The sequence below is a fragment of the Chiloscyllium plagiosum genome, unplaced genomic scaffold, assembly GCF_037043375.1.
Source record: "Chiloscyllium plagiosum isolate Xiang-an unplaced genomic scaffold, Cpla_swu_hap1 HiC_scaffold_3, whole genome shotgun sequence".
NCBI lineage: Eukaryota > Metazoa > Chordata > Chondrichthyes > Orectolobiformes > Hemiscylliidae > Chiloscyllium > Chiloscyllium plagiosum.
The window spans coordinates 153,724,835-153,750,401 of record NW_028270141.1 but is presented as its reverse complement, the minus strand read 5'-3'; the positions used below and the strand labels follow the sequence as shown (position 1 = coordinate 153,750,401).

At 44.8% G+C, this 25,567-nt stretch overlaps 1 protein-coding gene across 1 annotated transcript in view; it reads left to right on the top strand.

Moving 5' to 3' along the window:
- Positions 1-25,567, top strand: part of LOC122540179 (dynein axonemal heavy chain 8-like) — a 1,258,818-nt gene that overhangs the window by 327,447 nt on the left and 905,804 nt on the right. Inside the window, exon 17 of the mRNA XM_087976819.1 lies at positions 11,911-12,098. Within this exon, the coding sequence (XP_087832945.1) occupies positions 11,911-12,098 (188 nt within the window). The remainder of the gene's footprint in view (positions 1-11,910; positions 12,099-25,567) is intronic.

The following is a 25,567-nucleotide window of genomic DNA, read 5'->3' as shown; positions in this document are numbered from 1 at the left end:
GTTTTATTACCCCTCTGACAAAAACCAAGGGCACAGTATCTTGACAAAAGGAATAGCGTTGAGAAAAAAAGGGACCAGCTTTGTGACAATATATATATATAAATGACTGGATGTAAATGTAGGTAGATGGGTAAGTAGGTTTACAGACGATGCAAAGATTGCTGGAGTTGTGAGTTGTGTATAAAGTTGTTAAAGGATACAGCGGGATATAGATCAGTTGCAGATATGATGAAGAAATGGCAGATAGAGTTTAATCCAGGTAAGTATGAGATGCTTCACTTTGGGAGATCAAATATTAAGGAAAAGTATACAGTTAATGGCAGGACCTAAACAGCATTGATGTACAGAGGGATCTTGGGGTTCAAGTTCATAGCTCTCTGAAAGTGGCCTTGTAAAGAAGGCTAATGCTTGCCAGGGAATTGAGGAGTAAGTGAGGACTGCAGATGCTGGAGATCAGAGCTGAAAATGTGTTGCTGGAAAAGCGCAACAGGTCAGGCAGCATCCAAGGAACAGGAGAATCGACGTTTCGGGCATAAGCCCTTTTTCAGGAATGAGGAAAGTGTGCCCAGCAGGCTCAGATAAAAGGTGGGGAGGAGCATTGGAAATGCGATAGTTGGAAGGAGGTCAAGGTGAGGGTGATAGGCCGGAGTGGGGTGGGGGCGGAGAGGTCAGGAAGAAGATTGCAGGTTAGGAAGGCGGTGCTGAGTTCGAGGGATTTGACTGAGACAAGGTGGGGGGAGGGGAAATGAGGAAACTGGAGAAATCTGAGTTCATCCCTTGTGGTTGGAGGGTTCTTAGGCGGAAGATGAGGCGCTCTTCCTCCAACCGTCGTGTTACTATGGTCTGGCGATGGAGGAGTCCAAGGACCTGCATGTCCTTGGTGGAGTGGGAGGGGGAGTTGAAGTGTTGAGCCACAGGGTGGTTGGATTGGTTGGTCCGGGTGTCCCAGAGGTGTTCTCTGAAATGTTCCGCAAGTAGGCGGCCTGTCTCCCCAATATAGAGGAGGCCACATTGGGTGCAGCGGATGCAATAGATAATGTGTGTGGAGGCGCAGGTGAATTTGTGGTGGATATGGAAGTATCCCTTGGGGCCTTGGAGGGAAGTAAGAGGAGAGGTGTGGGCGCAAGTTTTGCATTTCTTGCAGTTGCAGGGGATGGTGCGGGGAGTGGAGGTTGGGTTGGTGGGGGGTGTGGACCTGACGAGGGAATCACGGAGGGAGTGGTCTTTTCGGAACGCTGATAGGGAAGGGGAGGGAAATATATCCCGGGTGGTGGGGTCCATTTGGAGGTGGCGGAAATGACGGCGGATGGTCCGCTGTACATGGAGGTTGGTGGGGTGGTAGGTGAGGACCAGTGGGGTTCTGTCCTGGTGGTGGTTGGAGGGGCGGGGCTCAAGGGCGGAGGAGCGGGAAGTGGAAGAGATGCGGTGGAGGGCATCGTCGACCACGTCTGGGGGGAAATTGCGGTCCTTGAAGAAGGAGGCCATCTGTACGGATTTGGAACTGGTCCTCCTGGGAGCAGATGCGGCGTAGACGAAGGAATTGGGAAAATGGGCGTTTTTACAGGGGGTAGGTTGGGAGGAGGTGTAGTTTAGGTAGCTGTGGGAGTCGGTCGGTTTATAATAAATGTCCATGTTGATTCGGTCGCCCGAGATAGAAATGGAAAGGTCTAGGAAGGGGAGGGAGGAGTCTGAGACAGTCCAGGTGAATTTGAGGTCGGGGTGGAAGGTGTTGGTAAAGTGGATGAACTGTTCAACTTCCTCGTGGGAGCACGAGGCAGCGCCGATACAGTCATCGATGTAGCTGAGGAAAAGGTGTGGGGTGGTGCCAGTGTAGCTGCGGAAGATGGACTGTTCCACATATCCTACGAAGAGGCAGGCATAGCTGGGGCCCATGCAGGAGCCCATGGCTACTCCTTTGGTTTGGAGAAAGTGGAAGGATTGGAAAGAGAAGTTGTTCAGGGTGACGACCAGTTCAGTCAGTCGAAGGAGGGTGTCAGTGGAAGGGTACTGGTTGTACGGCGGGAAAGGAAGAAGCGGAGGGCTTTGAGTCCTTCGTGATGGTGGATGGAGGTGTACAGGGACTGGATGTCCATGGTGAAGATAAAGCGTTGGGGACCGGGGAAGCGAAAATCATGAAGGAGGTGGAGGACGTGGGTGGTGTCCCGAACGTAGGTGGGAAGTTCTTGGACTAAGGGGGACAGGACCGTGTCGAGATATGCAGAGATGAGTTCGGTAGGGCAGGAGCAGCTGAGACAATGGGTCGGACGGGGCAGTCAGGTTTGTGGATTTTGGGCAGGAGGTAGAAACGGCCGGTGCGGGGTTGTGGTTGAGGTTGGAGGCGGTGGATGGGAGATCCCCTGAGGTGATGAGGTTATGAGGAGAAAATGAGGTCTGCAGATGCTGGAGATCGGAGATGGAAATGTGTTGCTGGAGAAGCGCAGCAGGTCAGGCAGCATTCTAGGGAACAGGAGAATCGACGTTTCGGGCATTAGCCATTCTTCAGGAATCAGGTGTTCAATTCTGGTCTCTACATTACAGAAAGAATGTGGAGGCTTTGGAGAGGGTACAGAAGCAGCTTAGCAGGATGTTGCCTGGATTAGTGGGTATGAACTATAAGGAAAAGCTAGAAAAACCCAGGTTGTTTTCTCTGGGACGGTGGAGGCTGAGGTGAGATGAGACAGAAGTCTATAAAATTATTAGATGCAGAGGTAGGGTTGATGCTCAGAATCTTTTTCCCAGTGTTGAGTTTCATGCACAAGAATATCCACATTCCTCAGTTTAGCACTTTTTTGGTCTCTTTCACCATTTAAATGATAGTCTGCCTTTTTGATTCTTACCATGAAGCCCATGACCCACACCGTCCTACATTAAACTCCATCTGTCAATGTTTTGTCCCATTGTCGATTCCATGTGCCCTCATTATAAATCCACAATTGTATTTATTAAGAATTGTAGTTGATAGACCATTTTGTTTAATAGTTGAGAGTGTGTTGCTGGAAAAGCACAGAAGATCAGACAGCATCAAAGGAGCAGGAAAATCGACGTTTCTGGCTGGAGCCCTTCTTCAGGATTGAGGCTGGGAGCCTCAGGGGCCATTTATCTCTCCACTCGGAGGCTTCCATCCTCATTCCTGATGAAGGGCTCTGGACCAAAATGTCGAATTTCCTGCTCCTCGGATGCTGCCTAACCTGCTGTGCTTTTCTAGCCGCACACTCTCAACTCAGATCTCCAGCATCTGCAGACCTCACTGTCTCCATTTTATTTAATACCTGACAGAGATAATTGGTAATCTTGGTAACAGGAACAAAAATCTTGTATATTGTAACTCACAAGCTAGAGCTATGGCACAGCCTTTTTCATAACACTAGTTTATTCTGAAGCCAATCATCAGTCTATGCTATGACTCTTGCTATGTCTCTGGAGCCCATACAAGCCAAACTGGGTCCAGATGACAGATTTTGAATACAAAGGGAGCTAGTGAAACAGGTGTGATTTTACAACAGCTGATAGCAGAATACATGCACTAAATATTAGTTTATTTTAGCAAATTCAAGTGGTGTTGAGTTTTTTGGAGGAGTTTTCACCATGAGGCCTAACATGCTTCTTCATAGTAACTAACAAAATACACTTCGTTAACTACTCATCATGCATCTCTGGAGCTCCTCATGTCCAATTCCAAACACATCTTATCATGTGCTGAAAATGTGTTGCTGGGAAAGCGCGGCAGGTCAGGCAGCATCCAAAGAGCAGGAGAATCGACATTTCGGACATGAGCCCTTTTTCAGGAAGGCTAATGCCTGAAACGTCGATTCTCCTGCTCCTTGGATGCTGCCTGACCTGCTGCGCTTTTCCAGCAACACATTTTCAGCTCTAATCTCCAGCATCTGCAGTCCTCACTTTCTCCTAGAACATCGTATCATGTGCCATTCTCAGAAGAATTTGACACTTTTAGGATTTCCTTTAACTGGCATTAATTGCACTTGCCATCTTTAAAAGCTTATTGTATACAACAATAACAACTGTCAATCTGGAGCTGACCTGCACTGTTCCTGGCATTTATCCAAGGAGAAAATTGGCTCCCTGCTTTGCGGGACATATCTTGAGCTGCTGGACAGCTTTGCCCAGGAACAGCAGTGGAGGACATAATATCAGTGCATGCCACTTTGGTCCAAAGTTGCCACCTATGTTTGAACAATTTGAACCTTCCCATGGAATGATCAGCACTATGGGAAGAAGGCCGATGTCCTTCTTCACTCTACCAGTGTCTAAGTGTCACCATATTCTTTCAATACCTTACACTCACTCTTGTTGCTGCAATTATACCTATCTCCCACCAAGCCACATTCTCCACTATTCTCACTATTGACTGAAACAGCTTTCCTCACTCACTGATATTCATCACAACCCCAATACCAACACCCTTGCAAGCTGTCTGCACTGTTTTCTCACTCATTTGGGATACCTCCCAATTTCACAGAAAGTAACATTAATGCCAACTCCTCATGGCTACCTTCGTATGTGGCTGCATCAAGCTGTGCATAGACTACCAAGTGTCACTACATACAGATGTTCTGCATGTCATAGAACATAGAGCATTACAGCGCAGTACCAAACTGAAGCCCACCTAACCTACACTATTCCATGTAGGTCTATATGCTTGTCCAATGACGACTTAAATGTATTAAAGTTGGTGAATCTACAACCGTTGCAGGCAAAGCGTTCCATGCCCTTACTACTCTCTGAGTAAAGTAACTACCTCTGACATCTGTCCTATATCTATCACCCCTCAAGAAAAAGCTATGTCCCCTCGTGCTTGCTGTCGCCATACTTGGAAAAAGGCTCTCCCTGTCTACCGTATCTAACCCTCTGATTATCTTATATGTCTCTATTAAGTCACCTCTCAACCTTCTTCTCTCCAACGAAAACAGCCTCAAATCCCTCAGCCTTTCCTCGTAAGACCTTCCCTCCATACCAGGCAACATCCTAGTAAATCTCCTCTGCACCTTTTCCAAAGCTTCCACATCCTTCTTATAATGCGGTGACCAGAACTGTACACAATGCTCCAAGGGCGGCCGCACCAGAGTTTTGTACAGCTGCAGCATAACCTCATGGTACCAGAACTCGATCTCTCTAGTAATAAAAGCTAAAACACTGTATGTCTTCTTAACAACCCTGTCAACCTGGGTGGCAACTTTCAAGGATCTGTGTACATGGACACTGAGATCTCTCTGCTCATCTACACTCCCAAGAATCTTACCATTAGCCCAGTATTTTGCATTCTGGTTACTCCGACCAAAGTGAATCATCTCACACTTGTCCACATTAAACTCCATTTGCCATCTCTCAGCCCAGCTCTGCAGCTTATCTATGTCTCTCTGTAACCGACAACATCCTTCGTCACTATCCACAACTCCACCGACCTTAGTGTCGTCTGCAAATTTACTAACCCACCCTCCTACGCTCTCATCCAGGTTGTTTATAAAAATGACTAACAGCAGAGGACCCAACACCGACCCTTGCGGTACACCACCAGTAACTGGTAACATAGAATGAACATTTCCCATCAACTACCACCCCCTGTCTTCTTTCAGCAAGCCAATTACTGATCCAAACTGCTACATCTCCCACAATCCCATTCCTCTGCATTTTGTATAATAGCAGGGAACCTTATCGAACACCTTGCTGAAATCCATAAACACCACATCAACCGGTTTACTCTCATCTACCTGTTTGGTCACTTTGTCAAAAAAGTCAATAAGATTCGTTCGGCACGACCTACCCTTCACAAAACCATGCTGACTGTCCCTGATCAGATTATTCTTTTCTAGATGGTTATAAATCCTATCTTTTACAACCTATTCCAACACATTACCAACAACTGAAGAGAGTGTCACTGGTCTGTAATTACCAAGGTTGTCTCTACTCCCCTTCTTGACGAGGGGAACCACATTTCCTATCCTCCAGTCTTCTGCCATTATTCCTGTAGACAATGATGATTTAAAGATCAATGCCAAAGGCTCGGCAATCTCTTCCCTGGCTTCCCAGAGGGTCATAGGATAAATCCCATCCGGGCTGAAATTGTGTTGCTGGAAAAGCGCAGCAGGTCAGGCAGCATTCAAGGAGCAGGAGAATCGACGTTTCGGGCATGAGCCCTTCATCAGGAAGGCTCATGCCCGAAACGTCGATTCTCCTGCTCCTTGGATGCTGCCTGACCTGCTGCGCTTTTCCAGCAACACATTTTCAGCTCTGATCTCCAGCATCTGCAGTCCTCACTTTCTCCTAAATCCCATCCGGCCCAGGGGACTTATCTATTTTCACACTCTGCAGGATTTCTAATACCTCTTCCTTGTGAACCTCAATCCCACCTAATCTAGTAGCCTGTATCTCAATATTCTCCTCGACAACATTGTCGTTTTCTAGAGTGAATACGGTCGACAAATATTGATTTAGTGCTTCCCCTATCTCCTCTGACTCCACACATAACTTCCCACTACTATCCTTGATTAGCCCTAATCTTATTCTCATCATTCTTTTACTCCTTAAATACCTACAGAAAGCCTGAGGTTTATCCTGATCCTATCCGCCAACAACTTCTCATGTCTCCTCCTGGCTCTTCTGAGCTCTCTCTTTAGGTCTTTCCTGGCTACCTTGTAACCCTCAAGTGCCCTAACTGAGCCTTCACATCTCATCTTAACATAAGCCTTCTTCTTCCTCTTGACCAGAGATTCCACTCCCTTTGTAAACCACGGCTCCCACACTCTACAGCTTCCTCCCTGCTGACAGGTACATATTTATCTTTTCCTTGAATAAGCTCCACATTTCTAATGTGCCCATCCCCTGCAGTTTCCTTTCCCATCCTATGCTTCCTAAATCTTGCCTAATCGCATCGTAATTGCCTTTCCCCCAGCTGTAACTCTTGCCCAGTGATATACACCTATCCCTTTTTATCTAACAGAATTGTGATCGCTGTCACCAAAGTGCTCACCTACTTCCAAGTCTAACATCTGGCCGGGCTCATTACCCAGTACCAAATCTAATGTGGCTTTGCCCCTTGTTGGCCTGTCTACATACTGTGTCAGGAAGCCCTCCTGCACACACTGGACAAAAACTGACCCATCTATAGTACTCGTACTATAGTGTTCCCAGTCAATATTTGGAATGTTGAAGTCCCCCATGACAACTTCCCTGTCTCTCTCACTCCTATCGAAAATCATCTTTGCTATTTTTTCCTCTACATCTCTGGAACTATTTGGAGGCCTGTAGAAAACTCCTAACAGGGTGACCTCTCCTTTCCTGTTTCCAACCTCAGCCCACACTACCTCAGTTGACGAGTCCCCAAACATCCTTTCTGCAACTGTAATACTGTCCTTGACCAACAATGCCACACCTCCCCCTCTTTTACCATCTTCTCTGTTCTTACTGAAACAACTAAATCCTGGAATCTGCAACAACCATCCATGTCCCCACTGCTGTGAAGAATGGAACTGGCCTCACTGCTGCGGAACGCTGCAGGTAGTTAGACCATTCCATATCACCTGCCTTTCATAGAGAAATTTGCAAAGAAAAGCACCTTTGACCACCAGTCTATCACAAAGTGGTCAGCTTGCAACATCCTCAAGACCCTGAGGGAAAAGGAGAGGATGGATTCTGTCATGTGGTTCCCTGAGCAGACCCGGGGGCTCCAAGCCTCATTCCTGATGAAGGGCTCCGGCCCTAAACATCGATTCTCCTGCTCCTTGGATGCTGCCTAACCTGCTGTGCTTTTCCAGCAATACAATCTCAACTCTGATCTCCAGCATGTGCAGACCTCACTGTCTCCTCTTTCATTCATAACTGTACTTACCGCACTTGGCTTACTACAGTAGGTTTTGATTCATTCTGCCTGGTACTAAGTCTATCAGTACTTATTGCACTTTGTTCAGTATACTTCCAAAAGTCAATATTGTTAAGAAGTTAAGAATTTTAATTTCTGTGTATAAAAATGAGATATATTAGCTACATTCTGCTATATCTTTAATTATTTGACATTTCATTATACTGCTTTGTTCAGTTCCAAAACAATATGAGGAATAACATTAAATCCACTCATGTAAAGAATTTTGAGGGATATATTATTAATCTTTTAGAATGCAATTTTGTATTAATTAGTGTTGGTGTAATTATTCTAAGTTAATTTACAATTAGTGCTCTCTTTTGAATAGTGGTGTGGGTGTGTAGTTTAAGTTTTGTTTCTTTAATTCGAGCACAGTTTGTTGAGTCAGTCGCTGTGTAACAGGGCCTCCCCCCCCACTCCACTACCCCTGTGGCTACCCTCCTTCTCACTTCCCCTCCAACCTGCCTTCCCCAACCATCGTTTGGTGCTACGCGATGAACCTCCAGCGCCTTCCATCAGCATGGCCCCATGTAAGCGCACTGTGGGGAGACAGTAACGGTCACCTGTCTCCAATGACATCACTGTCCACCAATCAGAATGCCCATCTGCTTGATGGGCAAGCCACAAGCCAATCAGAGCTGTGACCTGTGGGCAAAGAACCCATCCTCCCGACTGTCACAGAGGGATTGGAACTCCATGTACTCTATCAGAGAATGTAACAAATTGAAGAAGGTTTGTGTTCCTGACTGAGACTCAGCAGGAAGATAGACAGTAGAAGATTAGGATTCAGTAACTATTTAGGCCTCAATCTGTCTACCCCCACTCCCCCACTCCAACCTCACCCTCATAACGCGCAGCCCTCCACTCCCTCTGCTCCAATCCCAACCTCACCATCAAACCAGCGGATAAAGAGGATGCAGTGGTAGTTTGCCGCACTGACCTCTACACCACTGAAGCCAGACGCCAACTCGAAGACACTTATTCCTACCACCCCCTCGACCATGACCCCACCCCCCATCACCAAACCATCATACAGAACCTCATCACTTCAGGAGATCTCCCACCCACAACTTCCAACCTCGTAGTCCGGGAACCCTGCACCGCCCGATTCTACCTGCTTCCCAAGGACCATAAGCCTGACGACCCCAGCCGACGCATTGTCTCAGCATGCTCCTGCCCCACCGAACTCATCTCCACCTACCTCGATACTGTCCTATCCCCCTGGTCCAGAAACTCCCCACACATATTTGAGACACCACCCACACCCTCCGCCTCCTCCAAGACTTCCGTTTCCCCAGCCCCCAATGTCTCATTTTCACCATGGACATTCAATCCCTCTACACCTCCACCATGACCAGGGCCTCCAAGCCATCCAATTCCTCCTTTCCTGACATCCCCAACAGTACCCTTCCACTAACACTCTCATTCGTTTGGCTGAACTGGTTCTCACCCTTAACAATTTCTCTTTCATATCCTCTCACTTCCTCCAGACCAAAGGGGTAGACATGGGCACCCGTATGAGCTTCAGCTATGCCTGTCTCTTTGTCGGCTATGTGGGACAGTCCATCTTCCATAGTTACACCGGCACCACTCCCCACCTCTTCCTCCGCTACATTGATGACTGCATCGGTGCCACCTCGTGCTCCTGTGAGGAGGTTGCGCAGTTCATCAACTTCACCAACACATTCCACCCCGCCCTTAAATTCACCTGGACCATCTCTGACACCTCCCTCCCCTTCCTGGACCTCTCCATCTCCATTAATGACGAACGACTTGACACTGACATTTTTTACAAACCCACCGACTCCCACAGCTACCTGGATTACACCTCTTCCCACCCTACCTCCTGCAAAAATGCCGTTCCGTATTCCCAATTCCTCCGCCTCTTCCATTTCTGCTCCCAGGAGGACCAGTTCCACCAGAGAACACACCAGATGGCCTTCTATTTTAAAGACCGCAATTTCCCTTCCCACCTGGTTGAATATGCCCTCCAACGCATCTCATCCACATCCCGCACCTCCGCCCTTAAACCCCACCCCTCCAACCGTAATAAGGACTGAACCCCACCCACCCCAGTCCTCACCTTCCACTGTACCAACCTTCGCATAAACCATATCATCCGCCGACATTTCCCCCGCCTCCAAACGGACCCCACCATTAGAGATATATTTCCCTCCCTATCCCTTTCTTCTTTCCAAAAGAACATTCCCTACGTGACTACCTGGTCAGGTCCACGCCCCCCAACAACTCACCCTCCCCTCCTGGCACCTTTCCCTGCCACCGCAGGAATTGCAAAACCTGCACCCACACCTCCTCCCTCACCTCCATCAAAGGCCCCAAAGGAGCCTTCCACATCCATCAAAGCTTCACCTGCACATCCACCAATGTCATTTATTGTATCCGTTGCTCCCGATGCAGTCTCCTCTACATTGGGGAGACCGGACACCTCCTCGCAGAGCGCTTCAGGGAACATCTCCGGGACACCCGCACCAATCAACCCCACTGGCCTGTGGCCCAACATTTCAACTCCCCCTCCCACTCAGCCGAGGACATGCAGGTCCTAAGCCTCCTCCACCGCCACTCCCTCACCACCCAACGCCTGGAGGAAGAACACCTCATCTTCCGCCTCAGAACACTTCAATCCCAGGGCATCAATGTAGACTTCACCAGTTTCCTCATTTCCCCTCCTCCCACCTTACCCCAGTTCCTAACTTCCAGCTCAGCAGCGTCCTCATGACCTGTCCTACCTGCCAATCTCCGTTCCCAGCTACCCGCTCCACCCTCCCCTCTGACCATCACCTCCACCCCCATTCACCTATTGTACTCTTTGCTACCTTCTCCCCAGCCCCATCCCATCCCCCACACCCCTCCATTAATCTTTCCACCCTGGAGGCTCCCTGCCTCCATTTCTGATGAAGGGCTTTTGCCCGAAACGTCGATTTTCCTGCTCCTCGGATGCTGCCTGATCTGCTGTGCTTTTCCAGCACCACTCTAATCTAGACTCTGGTTTCCAGCATCTGCAGTCCTCACTTTTGACTAGCCCATAGAAATCCTATAGTTATAGGGGATTTAATTGTAAGGGGAATAGATAGGCATTCCTGTTGCCACAAGCAAGAGTATGTTGCCTCCCAGGTGCAAGGGCCCTGGATGTCTTTGAGCGGTTGCAAATCATTCTGGAGGGGGAGGGCGATCAGCCAGTATTTGTAGTACTAATGACAAGGACAATAAAAGGGATCTGGTCCGATAAACAAAATGTAGACAACTAGGAAGAAAGTTGAAATGTAGGCCCTCAAAGGAGTTCTCTCAGGATTACTACCAGTGCCATGCGCTTGTAAGAGTAGAAAGAGCAGGATACACAGGATGAGCTCATGGCTGAGTTCAAGTGGTCACAAAAGATGCCACATAATTGGTAGACTTTGTTTTATTGTGCAGTGCATTTCAATTATTTGCAAAAAACTTACATTGAATTCATTTATTTTGTCAATCATCTTGAATCTGCACTCTCTTACTGTTAACTGGTTAGCCATCATGGTGAAGTTATTTGTGATTAATGAGGTCACAAACATCAACATTAAACTGATTAATCAATAAAGGTTACATTCACCCTTTTCTCTTTTTGAGCTAGTTGTAGCAATTTCAATTCTCCAATCCTCTAGCTTTATCAATCAAACACAAAAAACTGGCCCATCTAATGTATGTTTCTTACTTCCTTTAAACATCCTAACCCAATGAATCTCAAATCTTTTGAAGAGAATGACTTAATATCTGTTAACTTTTTTTTACATACCATAGTCTTATTATTATCAACCTTCCAGCTAATATATGAGGTCCAAGAGTCAGAAAGGATGAGACTGGTGCAGATGTTGTTTGGAGAATTACAAGTATTGAAATGATATTTCTTGTGTCATACAAGAATACAAGCCAAATCATTTATTTTAAGCATTAGCATGTTAACTGAGTTGAAATATATACATTTTATCTTAACATTCTGTTAACATCCTGGTTATCTAAATATTTCAAACTTGAACTTTATACAGGCCTGCATGCAACTCTTTTGATACGTGATCCAGATACTGGAAAACTGCATTCAAACTTCGATCACAGAATCATTGAGATTATGCGTGAGGCTAAATGTATGATAAAAATGGGTCTGGATGTGCCGGAAACAGCTAAACGTTTGCTAAAGTGTGAAGATGCAGTGAAATCTAATTACGATCTTTTGAAGGTAGGTTGTGTTTTGAAGATTGTTCATGTTTTCATTAAAATTCCATTTACATTCTAATATGTAATACTACCTCATTATATTGATTCATGCACATTCAAATCTTCATGGATACTGATAACTATTACAGAGATATATGAACTTCTGATTATCTGTGAGAATGACATCTAAAATTTCACATTAAAAAATATTTTCCAAATCAAATTTTAAAAAAAATAGTACTAACTGCCACTTTGTCTTGAAAGCAAATTATGCTTTCAACCACAGAAGCATCCGCTCCGCCTGTTCTTTTTCTTTCCTTCTCATTCTTTTGATTAGATTAGATAGATTACACTACAGTGTGGAAACAGGCCCTTCGGCTCAACAAGTCCACACCGACCCGCCGAAGAGCAACCCACCCATACCCCTACATTTACCCCTTACCTAACACTACGGGCAATTTAGCATGGCCAATTCACCTGACCTGCACATCTTTGGACTGTGGGAGGAAACCGGAGCACCCGGAGGAAACCCACGCAGACACGGGGAGAACGTGCAAACTCCACACAGTCAGTCGCCTGAGTCCTCTCTTCTATGTTTTTCTTCTCTTCTGTTTTCTTGAAGTCTTGGTCTTGGACACCTGGCCACAGCCTCCGATTCCCAGCCTCCGAAGCTGTACTGGCAGCCTGGTTCAGGGAAGCCAACAACCAGCGGTCAGAAGCGGGGAAACCAGCAACCAGTGTACCCTAAGCGGGGAAGCCAATGGCCTGCAACTGGGTCAGCAGCCTGGAGCAGGGAAGCCAGTGACCAATGTGCCCAGAGCAGGGACTCCAGCGATCTATGTGCCTGAAACAGGGATGCCTGTGACCAGCAGCCCAGTGTGGGAGCAAGGGCAGCAGCCCAAAGCTCTTGCCCACATTGCTCAGACCTTTGCTGAGGCCTGTTCTGGAGTACTGTGTGCCATTCTGGATGCCCTGTTACTGCAAGAATATTAGTAAACTGGAGAGAGTTCAGAGAAGATTTACCAGGATGTTGCCAGAAAAAGAGAGTTTGAGTTTTAAAAATAGACTTGATAGAGTCAGAGTCCTACAGCATGGAAACAGATCCTTTGGTCCAAACTGGTCTATGACGACCAAAATATCCATCCAAGCTAACTCCATTTCCCTACACTTGGCCAATATTCTTCTAATCATTTACTATCCATATATTAGTCCAAATGATATTTAAATGTTGTTGTACCTGCCTCAACCATTTCTGCTGGCAGCTCAATCCATATGCATATCAATCCACCCTCTGTGTAAAAACTGCCCTTCAGGCTCCCTTTTATTCTTTCCCCTCTAACCTTAAACTGATGCTGTCTAGGCCTTGATTCCCCAACCCTGGGAAAAAGACTGAGTGCATTCACCCTATTCATGCATCTCATGATCTTATACACCTCTATAAGGTTCCCTGTAAGTCTTCTAAAGAAAAACATCAGAGCTTATCCAAGCTTTCAGTACAACTCAGACTGTTGAGTCCTAGCAGCACCCTTGTAATTTCTGCTGAACTCTTTTCAGCCTTCTTGTAGCAAAGTTACCAAAACTGAACATAATACCCAAGTGCGAGCTCACCAACATCCTGTACAACTGCAATATAGCTTCCCTACTTCGATTCTCAATGCCCTCACCGATAAAAGCCAGTGGGCCAAAAGTTTTCTTCACTGCCCTGTCTCCCTGTGACTCCACTTTCAGAGAACATCTGAACTTCAAGGTCCCTCTGTTCCACTTCATTCCTTAATGCCCCACCATTCACCATGAAATTCCTACCTTGATTTGACTTTCGAAAATGCAAGATCTCATACTTACCTATATTAAACTCCATTTGCCATTTCTCTTCCCCAGCTGATCAAGGTCCTGCTGCAATTTTTGATAACCTTCCTCACTGACCAAAACACCACCTATTTTAGTATCACCTGCAAACCACCTAATCATGCCTTGTATATTCGCATCTAAATCATTGATACAGATAACACACAGCAATGGTCCCAGCACCGACCCCTGAGGTGCTCCACTAGTCAAAGGCCTCCAGTCCGACAAGCATCCTTACACTGTTATCCTCTGCTTCCTACCATCAAGCCAATTGTGCATCCAATTTGCCAGCTCCCCTGGATTCCATGTGACCTAGCCTTCCAGAGCAGCCTACCATGTGGAACCTTATCAATGGCCTTACTGAAATCCATATGGACTAGATCTACCACCCTGCCTTCGTCAACCGTCCTGGTCACCCCATCAAAGATGTCTAACAAATTTGTGAGGCATGATCTCCCATGCACAAACTGTGCTGAATATTCATAATCAAACCCTGCCTTTCCAAATACATATATGTCTTATATTTCACAATTTTCTCAAGTAACTTGTAATGGTGATGCTTCTTTAGCAAGGTTGTGTTGTCCTTGTTTTTTTTTCAAAAGTGTTTTATGAGACACAAGTTCCGAAATGTCTGGCTTGAAGAAGCTTTTAAGTTTTAAAAGAAATAGACTTGTACAACAAATGGGGAGTGGCCAGTTCTCCCAGCTCAGCTGTACTCTGGTTTGGTTTAGGTTTTAGCAGGCTAGCTGTTCAGAGCATGTAGTCAGCCAGTTTTGAGGCTGCTCGTCAAAGTAACAGCTGTTCCATGCTGCTATCTCTCTCTCGCCTTTAAGACCCTGTGTTTGATTTTACCTTTTGTGCCAATGGGTGTTAATGAGGATTGTGGCATATAGTTGGAACAGCATCATTAAGTTGGGATAATCTGTTAGATTTTCAGATGGATTGTTATTCTATATTCGGCTCTCTTTTGTTTGTGTATCATTCGGTAATCCTGTAAAATAAATTCTGTTTTGTATGTAAGTTAGCTCGCTGAGCTTGAAGGTTTGTTTTCAGTCGTTTCATCACCATACTAGGTAAAATCATCAGTGAGAGTTTCCGGTAAAGCTCTGGCGGTATATCCCGCCTCTCTATTTATTGGTCTTGGTTTCTTAAGGTAGGGGATGTCATTTCCTGTTTTTTTTTCAAGGGAAGATAGATAGAATGTAACTCAATGTATTTATTGATGCAGCTCTGGTTACAACACCATGCCTCTAAGAATTCTCGTGCGTGTCTATGTTTTAGAACATAGAACAGTACAGCACAGAACAGGCCCCTCAGCTCACGGATGTTGTGCCAACCATTGATCCTCATGTAAGGTAAACCTAATGTACGAACCCTCAAATTTCTGTGACCATATGCATGTCCAGCAGTCTCTTAAATATCCCCAATGACCTCGCTTCTACAACTGCTGCTGGCAACACATTCCATGCTCTCACAACTCTCTGTGGTAAGAACCCGCCTCTGACACCCCCCCACTATACTTTCCGCCACAGCTTAAAACTATGACCCCTCGTGTTAACAATTTCTGCCATGGGAAAAAGTCTTTGGCTATCAACTCTATCTATGCCTCTCATTATCTTGTACACCTCAATTAGGTCCCCTCTCTTCCTTCATTTTTCCAATGAAAAAAGTCCGAGCTCAGTCAACCTCTCTTCGTAAGATAAGCCCTCCATTCCAGGCAGCATCCTGATAAACCTCCTCTGAACCCTCTCCAAAGCATCCACATCTTTCCTATAATAGGGCGACCAGAACTGGACACAGTATTCCAAGTGCAGTGAAACCAAAGTTTTATAGAGCTGCAACAAGATCTCATGGCTCTTAAACTCAATCCCTCTGTTAATGAAAGCCAAAACACCATATGCTTTCTTAACAACCCTGTCCACTTGGGTGGCCATTTTAAGGGACCTATGTACCTGCACACCAAGATCCCGCTGTTCCTCCACACTGCCAAGAATCCTGCCTTTAATCCTGTACTCAACTTTCAAGTTCGATCTTCCAAAATGCATCACTTCGCATTTATCCAGGTTGAACTCCATCTGCCACCTCTCAGCCCATCTCTGCATCCTGTCAATGTCACGCTGCAGCCTACAACAGTACTCTGTACTGTCAACGATACCTCCAACCTTTGTGTCGTTTGCAAACTTGCTAACCCATCCTTCAATCTCCTCATCCAAGTCATTAATAAAAATTACCAAAAGTAGAGGCCCAAGAACAGATCCCTGTGAAACACCACTCAGCACTGACTTCCAGGCAGAATACTTTCCTTCCACTACCACTCGCTGTCTTCTGTCGACCAGCCAAGTCTGTATCCAGACAGTTAAATTTCCCTGTATCCCCTTCCTCCTGACCTTCTGAACGAGCCTACCATGGGGAACCTTATCAAATGCCTTACTGAAGTCCATATACACCACATCCACCGCTCGACTCTCATCAACTTGTCTAGTAACATCCTCAAAGAACTCAATAAGATTTATGAGGCATGATCTGCACTTCTCAAAGCCGTGCTGACTGCCTTTAATCAAGCCATGCTCTTCCAGATGGTGTTAAATCCTAACCCTCAGAATCCTTTTTAACACCTTGCAGATGACAAACGTGAGACTGACTGGTCTGTAATTGCCAGGGATTTCCCTATTTCCTTTCTTGAAGAGAGGAATTACATTTGCCTCCCTCCAGTCCTCAGGTACGACTCCGGTGGAGAGCAAGGATGCAAAGATCTTCGCAAGCGGCGAAGCAATCACATTTCTCGCTTCCCAAAGCAGCCGAGGACGAATCTGGTCTGGCCCTGGCGACTTGTCAATCTTAATGTTTGTCAAAATTTTCAGGACATCAGCTTCCTCAATCTCTATCCATTCCAGAATGCTTACCTGCTCCTCAATGGTTTCATTCACTACAAGGTCCTTTTCTTTAGTAAAGACAGAAGCAAAAAACTCATTTAGTGCTTCCGCTACCTCCTCGGACTCTATACACAAGTTCCCTATGCTATCCCTGATCGGCCCTACTCTTTCTGTTTTGACTATCCTAGGATGTGTGTGCTGTCCCAGTCAGAGTGGTGTCCTTGTCTGTCTGCATGTTTTGAAACTAGTGATAGTGGGTCATGTCTTTTAGTGACCAGTTGGTGTTCATGTATCCTGGTGTCGAGTTTCCTACTAGTTTGTCCAATGTAGTGTTTGTTTCCAGTTTTTGCATGGTATCTTGTAAATGACATGACTTTTGCTGTTGGTATCTATTGGATCAGTTGTTATATAAATGTGTTTGTAGTTTTGTGAGTTGTAATGATGCCAAGGGGTCTGAGTAGTCTGGAAGTCATTTCTGATATGTCTTTGATGTGAGGTAATGCTCAAAAATCACGAATTCTGTTTTGTTTATAACTAAGTGGTTGGGCCAGCTGCATCTTTCCTGGAATATCCACTTTACACCTGATTAAAACTAGTAGCAAAGTTAGGGTCTGGGCTACTTTCTTGACATGTTTGAAGGGGTCTGGCCTGGTACATAACAGATTAAGGGCTCTTTGCAGGATTTGCTCTTTAGTTCCAATTTGGGATGAAGGTTCCTGGACTCAAAGGCAGTGAGTGGTAGGTGTTAGTGCCTTTTGTTCAGGGTGTTGAATTTCATTGATTTAAGTAGTGCTTGCAATAACAATGGTTCTTCCAGTAACCAAGAGTTTTCTGAGGGTTGAGGAAGTAACTTTGAAGTGGTTTTGCAAAAAGTGATAAAGGCGAAGGTGCTGGAATTAGCAGACAATCTGGAGTTGGAGCTCTCTCCTTCAGTGAGAAAAAGAGAGATAATTACAGCGATAGTTCAGCATTTAAATTTGCTGGAAACGCCATCAGAATCTTTGGAGATTGTCAAAATTCAATTGAAAATGAAGCAGCTTGAGTTAGAAGTAAAAGGCAAGGAAAGGGCAACACAAATGAAATGGTTTGAATTACAAATAAAAGAGAGGGCAAAGAGAGAAAAAGAGAAAGTGGAAAGGAAGAAAGAGAGGGAGTTTGAACTTCAGAAGTTGGCACTTAGAAAAGGAGAAAGTAGGACTGCAGATGCTGGAGATCAGAGCTGAAAAATGTGTTGCTGGAAAAGTGCAACAGGTCAGGCAGCATCAAAGGATCAGGAGAATCGACATTTCAGGCATAAGCCCTTCTTCAGGAATGAGGAGGGTGTGCCAAGCAGGCTAAAATAAAAGGTAAGGAGGAGGGACTTGGGGAGGGGCGTTGGGAATGCGATAGGGACACCCGCACCAACCAACCCAACCGCCCCGTGGCTGAACACTTTAACTCCCCTTCCCACTCCGCCATGGACATGCGGGTCCTTGGCCTCCTCCATCGTCAGACTAATGCAACACAACACCTGGAGGAAGAGCACCTCATCTTCCGCCTAGGAACCTTCCAACCACAAGGGATGAATGCAGATTTCTCCAGCTTCCTTATTTCCCCTCCCCGCACCTTTTCTCAGTCCCAACCGTCGGACTCAGCACCGCCTTCTTGACCTGCAATCTTCTTCCCAACCTCTCTGCCCCCACCCCCTCTCTGGCCTATCACCCTCACCTTAATCTCCTTCCACCTATCGCACTCCCAACGTCCCTCCCCCAAGTCCCTCCTCCCTACCTTTTATCTTAGCCTGCTTGGCACACCTTCCTCATTCCTGAAGAAGGGCTTATGCCCAAAACATCGATTCTTCTGCTCCTTTGATGCCTGCCTGACCTGCTGCGTTTTCCAGCAACACATTTTTCAACTTAGAAAAATCAGTTTAAAAGGATGGAGATGAAGACTAGTAACTGGACTCCATACTTTAGTCTTCATCTCAGAACATAGAACAATACAGTACAGAACAGGCCGTTTGGCTGACCTGTAAACTATTCCAAGCTCATCCCCCTACATTATCCCATCATCATCCATATGCTTATCCAAGGATTGTTTAAATCTCCCTAATGTGGCTAAGTTAACTACATTGGCAGCTAGAGCATTCTACTCCCATACTACTCTCTGAGTGAAGAACCTGCCTCTGACATCTGCCTTAAATCTATCACCCCTCAATTTGTAGCTATGTCCCCTAGTACAAGTTGATGTCATCATCCTAGGAAAAAGACTTTCACTGTCTACTCTGTCTAATTCTCTGATCATCTTGTATGTCTCTATCAAATCCCCTCTTAGCCTTCTTCTTTCCAATGAGAACAAACCCAAGTCTCTCAGCCTTTTCTCATAAGTGCTTCCCTCCAGACCAGGCAACATCCTGCTAAACCTCCTTTGCACCTTTGCCAATGCTTCCACATCCTCCCTATAATGGGGTGACCAGAACTATACACAATATTCCAAGTGTGGCCGCACCAGCGTTTTGTATAGTTGCAGCATGACATTGCAGCTCTGGAACTCAATCTCTCTACCAATGAAACTTAACACACCGTATGTCTTCTTAACAGCACTATCAGCAACATGACCTCACAATTCCTATAGTTAATGCTCTGACCAATAAAGGAAAGCATACCAAACGCCTTCTTCTCTATCCTATTTAGCTGCAACTCTACTTTCAAGGAATTATGAACCTGGACTCCAAGGTCTCTTTGTACAGCAATACTCCCCAGAACTTTACCTGCTCTGATTTGCTTTTCTAAAGTGCATCACCTCAGCCCATTGGCCTATCTGATCAAGATCCTTTTGTACTCTGAAGTAACCTTCCTCGCTCTACACTGCAACTCCGATTTTGGTGTTATCTGCAAACTTACTAACTATACCTCCCATGTTCACATCCAAATCATTTATATAAATTATGAAAAGTAGTGGACCCAGCATGGATCCTTGTGGCACTACACTGGTCACAGGCCTCCAGTCTGAAAAGCATCCCTCCACCACCACCCTCTGTCTTCTACCTTCGAGCCAGTTCTTTATCCAAATGGCTTGTTCTCCCTTTATTCCATCTAACCTTGCTAACCAGTCTCCAATGATGAACATTATCAACCGCTTTACTGAAGTCCATGTACATCATGTCTATTGCTCTGCCCTCAATCCTCTTTATTACTTCTTCAGAGAACTCAATCCAGTTTATGAGACATGATTTCCCACACACAAAGCCATGCTGACCATCCCTAATCAGTCCTTGCCTTTCCAAATACATGTAAATCCTGTCCCTCAGGATTCCCTCCAACAATTTGCCCACACTGATGTCAGGCTCATCGGTCTATAGTTCCTAGGCTTTTCCTCACTACCTTTCTTAAGTAGTTACACCACATTAGCCAACCTCCAGTCTTCTGTCATCTCACCCGTGACTATCGATAATAAAGATATCTCAGCAAGGGGCTAAACAATCACTTCCCTAGCTTCCCACAGAGTTCTCGGATACACCTGATCAGGTCCTGGGGATTTATCCACTTTTATGTATTTTAAGACATCCAGCACCACCTCCTCTGTAATATGGACATACTCCAAGATGTCACCATCTATTTCCTCACATTCTATATTTTCCATGTTCTTTTCCACAGTAAACATTGATGCAAAATACTCATTTTTAATCTCCCCTGTCTCCTGTGGCTCCACACATAGGCTGCCTTGCTAATCTTTGAGGGGCCCTGTTCTCTCCCCAGTTATCCTATTTTTCCTTAATGTGTTTATAAAATTCATTTGGATTCTCCTTAACCTTATTTGCCAAAAGCTATCTCATGCCCCCTTCTTACCCTCCTGATTTTCCTCTTAAATATACTCCTACTGCCTTTATACTCTTCTGAGGATTCATTCGCTCTCTCCATTCTATACCTAACTAATGCTTTAAATATCTCTGAAACTTTAGTCCCTACTTTCAAGACTGTTTTTAATTCCTCTGCCACCACTTTCAAATTATTGTTTGTTAACTAAGAACATAATATCATAGGACTTGGATGCAGTGTAGGCAATTTGGCTCATTGAACCACTCTACTATTCAATCAAGGCTGATCTGGTTGTCGTTTCAACTCCACTTTCCTGCCTGACCCATTTAATAATAGCCTCCATAACAATCATACATTTGTCTAACTCTATCTTCAGTTGTTAACAATATTTCACTTTCCACAGATTCTGGCAGATCTGGTGTTGATTTCTAGCACTTTTATTTTAGATTTCCAACATCTGCAGTATTTTACTTTTATTGATATGCTCTACATCAGTGTTGTTCAATACATTCATCATTACCACATGCACAAGATAATGCTGTTCATTTTCAGAACAAAATACTATTTATTTGTATTAAACTTAGATCTCAAAATTTCACTTGAGAAGGTAGTGAACTGCTTTACTCATAGTGCTGTAAGGAAGAAAGTCCCAAGATGTTCACCACCTAACATGGATTGAAGGGGGATTGCCACTTCCCAGATCATAAGCTGCTGGAACTTAATTTATTCAAGAGACACATTGTAGCCTCAGCAATGACCACTGCTCCAGATGGCCTTAATGAGACAAGAACTGCTGATTATTAGATAGACCAGGACCTCCTGGAGTTGAAACTTCCTCTCAGATGGAGGGAAGAAAGTGTCCTCAAGCCATTTAAAGATCCAAAGGCATGAAATGGACTGTATGAGCCAGCCAAGCATACACAGTAGAGTACCCGAAGCAAATTGCTTAAATATATTTAAGAGGAAGCTGAACAAGAATATTGGTGATGAAGGAGAAATGTTTTGAAGGAATTCCTGAGAGTTTCAAGTGAAGATAGTTAAGAGGAAAGTCATGTGGTAATATTGTAACTCAAAAACCTTGATATCATCCAGGACTAAGCAGACCACTTAATTGACACCACATCCACAGACATGTATTCATTCCACCACTGACACTCAGTAGCAGTAGTGTGTTTCTAACTATGAGATTCACTGCAGAAATTCACCAAAGGTTCTTAGATAGCACTTTCCAAAGTCATAATCACTTTCATCCAGAAGTACAAAGGCAGCAAATTGATGGGAACACCACCACCTGCAAGTTCCACTCCAAGCCATCCACCTCCTGACTTGGAAATAAATCACCATTCCTGCATTAATGCTAGATCAGTTTCCTGGAATTCCTTTCCTAATGGCATACTGTGTCTCCCTGCAGCAGATGGACTGCAGCAGTTCAAGAAGGCAGCTCACCACCACCTTCCCAAGAACAATTATAGATGGGCAATAAATTCTAGCACAGTCGATGCTACCCACACATTATAAGTGAATTTAAAAATCCAGCATAGTCCAACTGGGTTGAACATCTTGTTTCTGGACTATAACAAAGCAATACATATTTGTGACAAAATATATTTTTTGTATGTCATTGTGCAGTGTGTTCTAAGTTGGCAGTTGTGGAGAGGAAATTAGCTGGAGAATAGCAACATCCAGGAAACATATGTCACAGGGTTGCTTCATTTAATCCTAACTAGTATAGGCCTAGTTGTAAGTTTTTCTATAGCTTGGACTTTAAACATGAACTCTATTTTTCTCTCCACAGATGCCTTTAGACCTACTGAATTTCTCCAGCAATTTCTATTTTTATTTGAGACCTACAGCATCCATTGTACTTTGCTTTAATTTATTTTGCTAGGTGAGGCATCAATAGGGATGTAGAGTCAGATATTTAAGGAGATATTTCAAAATACTCAAAATAAACATATGGTCATTGAGTCATGCGACTCAGAATCCTTCGATCCAACTCGTCTACGCTGACCAAGTTTCCCTTTGCCTGTACTTAGTCCATATCCCTCTAAACCTTTTCTAGTCATGTACCTAATCCATGTCTTTTAAATGTTGTAACTGTGCCTACATCTACGACTTCCTCTGGCAGATCATTCCACATCTGAACATGTGTAAAAAAAGTTGCCCTTCAGGTCCCTTTTAATTTTTTCTCCTCTCAACTTAAAACTATGCCCCCTGGTGTTTGTTTTAGATTCTTCGGCCCAACAAGTCCACACCGACCCTCCGAAGAGCAACCCACCCGGACCCATTCCCCTAACATTTACCCCTTCACCTAACACTATGGGCAATTTAGCATGGCTGTGCTCTTCCAGCACCACTAATCCAGAATCTGGTTACCAGCATCTGCAGTCATTGTTTTTACCTAATTTAGCATGGAAAATTCACCTAACCTGCACATTTTTTTGGGACTGTGGGAGGAACCCGGAGCACCCAGAAGAAACCCACGCAGACACAGGGAGAATGTGCAAACTCCATACAGACCCCGTTGTCTGAGGTGGGAATTGAACCTGGGTTTCTGGCATTGTGAGGCAGCAGTGCTAACCACTGTGCCACCGTGCTGCCCATCCTAAGGAAAAGACCTCTGCTATTCACCTTATCTATGCCTCTCATGATTTTATGAACCTCTATAAGGTCATCCTTTCTAATATGTTCAAAAGTGTAATCATATCATTCATGGTTAACTAAAGAAATATGGAAAAGCACCAAACCTAAGGAAAAAGCATTCAGCTATGCCAAGATGAGCAACAGGTCAAGTAATTATTACATTATGAAGAATGGCATAAAAGGATTAAAAGTTTACTTAACAAATACATTAAGGGCAAAAGGGTAACTAGGGAGAGAATAGGACCCCTCAAAGATCAGCATGGCGGCCTTGTGTGGAGTGCAGAAAATGGGGGAGATATTAAATGAGTCTTTTGCAAAAGTATTTACTGTGGAAAAGCATATGGAAGATATAGACTGTAGGGAAATAGATGGTGACATCTTGCAAAATGTCCAGATTACAGAGGGGAAAGTGCTGGATGTCTTCAAACGGGTAAAGGTGGATAAATCCCCAAAAACTGATCAGGTGTACCCGAGAACTCTATGGGAAGCTAGAAAAGTGTTTGCTGGACATCTTGCTGAGATATTTGTGTCATCGATCACCATCGAGGTGCCAGAAGACTGGAGGTTAGCTAACGTGATGCCACTGTTTAAGAAGAGTGGTAAGGACAAGCCATGGAACTATAGACCAGTGAGCCAGACATCGGTGGTGGATAAGTTGTTGGAGGGAATCCTGAGTGACAGGATGTACATGTATTTGGAAAGGCAAGGACTGATTAGGGATAGTCAACATGGCTTTGTGCGTGGGAAATCATGTCTCACAAACTTGATTGAGTTTTTTGAAGAAGTAACAAAGAGGATTGATGAGGGCAGAGTGGTAGATGTGATCTATATGGACTTCAGTAAGGCGTTTGACAAGGTTCCCCATGGGAGACTGATTAGCAAGATTAGATCTCATGGAGTACAGGGAGAACTAGCCATTTGGATACAGAACTGGCTCAAAGGTAGAAGACAGATGGTGGTGGTGGAGGGTTGCTTTTCAGACTGGAGGCCTGTGACCAATGGAGTGCCACAAGGATCGGTGCTGGGTCCTCTACTTTTTGTTATTTACATAAATGATTTGGATGCGAGCATAATAGTAAGTTTGCAGATGACACCAAAATTGGAGGTGTAGTGAACAGCGAAGAAGGTTAGCTCAGATTACAACAGGATCTTGACCAGATGGGCCAATGGGCAGAGAACTGACAGATGAAGTTTAATTTAGTTAAATGCAAGGTTCTGCATTTTGGGAAAGCAAATCTTAGCAAGACTTATACACTTAATGGTAAGGTCCTAAGGAGTATTGCTGAACAAAGAGACCTTGGAGTGCAGGTTCATAGTTCCTTGAAAGTGGAGTCGCAGATAGATAGGATAGTGAAGAAGGCGTTTGGTAGGCTTTCCTTTAATGGTCAGAGTACTGAGTACAGGAGTTGGGAGGTCATGTTGCAACTGTACAGGACATTGGTTAGGCCACTGTTGGAATATTGCGTGCAATTCTGGTCTCCTTTCTATCGGAAAGACGTTGTGAAACTTGAAAGGGTTCAGAAAATATTTATAAGGATGTTGCCAGGGTTGGAGGATTTGAGGTCCAGGGAGAGGCTGAACAGGGTGGGGCTGTTTTCCCTGGAGCGTCGGAGGCTGAGGGATGACCTTATAGAGGTTTACAAAATTATGAGGGGTATGGATAGGATAAATAGACAAAGTCTTTTCCCTGGAGTCGGGGAGTCCAGAACTAGAGGGCATAGGTTTAGGGTGAGAGGGGAAAAGATTGAAAACTAACAGATATAATCCGTCCATGCAAGAATGGAAGCAAGCAGAAAATAGGGCACCTACTTGTTTTTTCATCTAGAATGTTATAGAAACTGAATTATGTTACATACATATTGAGAAAGTGTCTGATAATTGTCTTTGCTTTGAGCATTTTAATCAATGAGGAGAAAGTGAGGTCTGCAGATGCTGGAGATCAGAGATGGAAATGTGTTGCTGGAAAAGCGCAGCAGGTCAGGCAGCATCTAGGGAACAGGAGAATCGACGTTTCGGGCATTAGCCCTTCTTCAGGAATTTTAATCAATACCAATTTGGGAGTGACAAATGTAGGCAACTTCAAAGCATTTTGAAGTTCAAGCTATTCATTTTTCCTGCAAAGCACCCACAAAGAATACCAATGCATTTGCAAAAATGGTGTTTGGAATCATCATTCAAGCAAGGAAAATAGATGCACTTCTAACTTGTTGTTGAAAGCAATGTTCCCAATGAAGAAGTTTGAAAATGCTTGTACAGAACTTCTTTAAGCCTGCATGACTTCTGTGCTTCACTAATTTTAGTTGATCCTCTTCTGGTGGTTTCCTTCAGTTACC